The 2604-nt window shown below is 53.2% G+C and overlaps 1 protein-coding gene across 1 annotated transcript; it reads left to right on the forward strand.

Annotated features, from left to right (window-relative positions):
* The first annotated feature begins 551 nt into the window (after window positions 1-551).
* Window positions 552-1814, forward strand: LOC119276971 (inorganic pyrophosphatase 1-like). Its single transcript, XM_037558153.1, has one exon. The coding sequence runs from the start codon at window positions 653-655 to the stop codon at window positions 1478-1480; it is 828 nt and encodes a 275-aa protein (XP_037414050.1). The 5' UTR covers window positions 552-652; the 3' UTR covers window positions 1481-1814.
* The last annotated feature ends 790 nt before the right edge of the window (window positions 1815-2604 follow it).

Consider the following 2604-nt stretch of genomic DNA (forward strand, 5'->3'; position numbering starts at 1 on the left):
AATCTGTTGATTAGCTCGGGTGTGGAGTCTTGCTACACTTGTTGTTCGCAGCAAGTCGTAGTGTCTTGTAATTCATCTTCTGCCTTTTATAAAAATATGGTACGCCTAGGCGTACTCTCGGAAAAAAAAAATCTCCGGAAGCGCAAACCCAGCAGCCACGAGCCAGAAGACGGGCGCGCGAAAGCGGCGCCACGACGGCACGAGAGAGGATATTCCCCTGGCCACATGCAGGAGCTCCTGCGGATCCTTCACGTTCACGGCCACACCACGAGAAGCCACCTCGCGTCTTCTTCCCGCGGGACGCAAAGACGCGAACGCGCATATGCCACGGCATAAACTACAACCAAACCGAATCCCCAGAACCAAAACCAAACCTGATTCGCCGCGCGCCTTCCGGAAAGGGCAGCTAATTACTGACATGGATCGATCAGCAACGCGCCGGAGCGAGTCCGATCCGACGCCTGCCCCTATTCGTAGGCATCTCGTAATATTCCCTCGGCATCTTCCGCCTCCCCCGTCCCGGGCCAGTTTATAGCCCCGCACCCGTCTCCACACCCTTCCTCGTCAAAGAAGACTCAACGCGCACGCACGCACGCACGCACACCACTCCAGGTCCGAAATCCAAGTCCAGGAAGAAGGACCGTACGTCGAGATGGCCGGCGTGGTGGTGGTGTTCGACTTCGACAAGACCATCATCGACGTCGACAGCGACAACTGGGTCGTCGACGGCCTCGGCGCCACCGACCTCTTCGACCGCCTGCTGCCCACCATGCCGTGGAACACCCTCATCGACACCGTCATGGGGGAGCTGCACGCGCAGGGCAGGACCCTCCGCGACGTCGCCGACGTGCTCCGGGCCGCGCCCATCAACCCGCGCGTCGTCTCCGCCATCCGGGCCGCCTACAGCCTCGGCTGCGACCTCAGGGTCCTCAGCGACGCCAACCGCTTCTTCATCGACATCATCCTCGACTACCACGGCCTCCGGGGCTGCTTCTCCGAGATCAACACCAACCCCAGCCGCGTCGACGCCGACGGCCGCCTCCGCATCGCGCCGCACCACGACTTCCACGCCGGCCCGCACGGCTGCGGCATCGGCACCTGCCCGCCCAACATGTGCAAGGGCCAGGTGCTCGACAGCATCCGCGCCTCCGCCGCCGCGGCGGACGGCGCCAGGAAGCGCTTCATCTACCTCGGCGACGGCCGCGGCGACTACTGCCCGTCGCTGCGGCTCGCCAGGGAGGACTTCATGATGCCGCGCAAGGGGTTCCCCGTGTGGGACCTCATCTGCGAGAACCCGGGCCTGCTCCAGGCCGAGGTGCACCCGTGGAGCGACGGCAAGGACATGGAGGAGACGCTGCTGCGGCTCATCAGCCGGGTGCTCGTCGAGGAGAGCACGCTGCTGCCGCTCGACTGCAAGCTCGAGTCGCTGCCGGTGTCCGTCCAGGACGGCATGCCCATGCCGCTCGGCGTCAAGAACTGATCCATCCATCCCTGCTCCATTGCCATTAATTTGGGGATCGATACCTTGTTTTCTGATTTGCTTGCCTGATATGCTGGTGTAGTACGTACTCCCTCCGTTCCAAAATAGATGACCCAATTTTATACTAAAGTTAGTATAAAGTTGAGTCATCTATTTTGGAACGGATGGAGTATAAGTTTGGGTAAGGCGTCGGTGGAAACTAATTAAGATGAGGTGTTCGAGCGCCAATGGCGAACTCGATAGTAGTAGTATTGACTAAATTGTATCCCATCTATCTATTGATTGACGGAAAGAATACATGAGTTGATCCGACGAATGTCAATTTCAGCCGATCGATATTGTCTCAAATGTGCTGCCCTGCTAGCTGCTACTACTTCGAATATTTTCTTCTTGTGTAAATGCAACCTTTGTAACAATTATTAAATATAAAACGCTTTTGCACATCAATTTGAACTGCAAAGACATTTTATATTTAGTTTGGAGGGAGTATAGAAGCTTGGAAGGGCAAACAAATTGGAGCGATATCTCCAAACACATGTGTCACGTGGTTCCAACCAACATATCTGGGCGGCAATCTCGCTAGTCTTTCTGAAGCTGGCTTGTCATTGACGGACAACTTTGTGTGTTTGATTCCATGTGTAATAGTTTGACTCATAAATTTAGGACCACAATATCTGATGAACGTTTGTTGGGAGGATTTGATATCTGCGAACATTTAGATGTCAATTTTATTTGCATGAGGTTGAAAATTTTCTTTAGAGATGCATGACACTGAGAAGAAGAAGAAAAATTGCGTAAAAAATGGGCAGGATTTGCCATCTCCTACCAAATAAATGTCAAGGAAACGTTCACTTGATATCCTCTCCCAGTTGACGTTTGCCAGTTATCATTTTTATGAATTTGCAGTATACGAAAATGACAATTGTTTCACGCTCACAAATTGATGAACCTCCGTGCACAACTGAACACACATACCCTATCGTACTTGCCTGTGCTTTGTTTACTGTTGATTCGGTCACTGTCATAGGCAGTTATAAAGAGTACTACGTCCAACTGTGTAGATTTGATAGTGTGCGTTTATGGTCGGGTGCATTCGCCATCAACCATCATTTATAAAGTTCCTC

Source organism: Triticum dicoccoides, chromosome 3B, assembly GCF_002162155.2.
Source record: "Triticum dicoccoides isolate Atlit2015 ecotype Zavitan chromosome 3B, WEW_v2.0, whole genome shotgun sequence".
Classification (NCBI taxonomy): Eukaryota; Viridiplantae; Streptophyta; class Magnoliopsida; order Poales; family Poaceae; genus Triticum; species Triticum dicoccoides.

Bases quoted from the DNA above. Each gene is read 5' to 3' on its own strand.
- LOC119276971 (XM_037558153.1), top strand. From the start codon at position 653: ATGGCCGGCGTGGTGGTGGTGTTCGACTTCGACAAGACCATCATCGAC.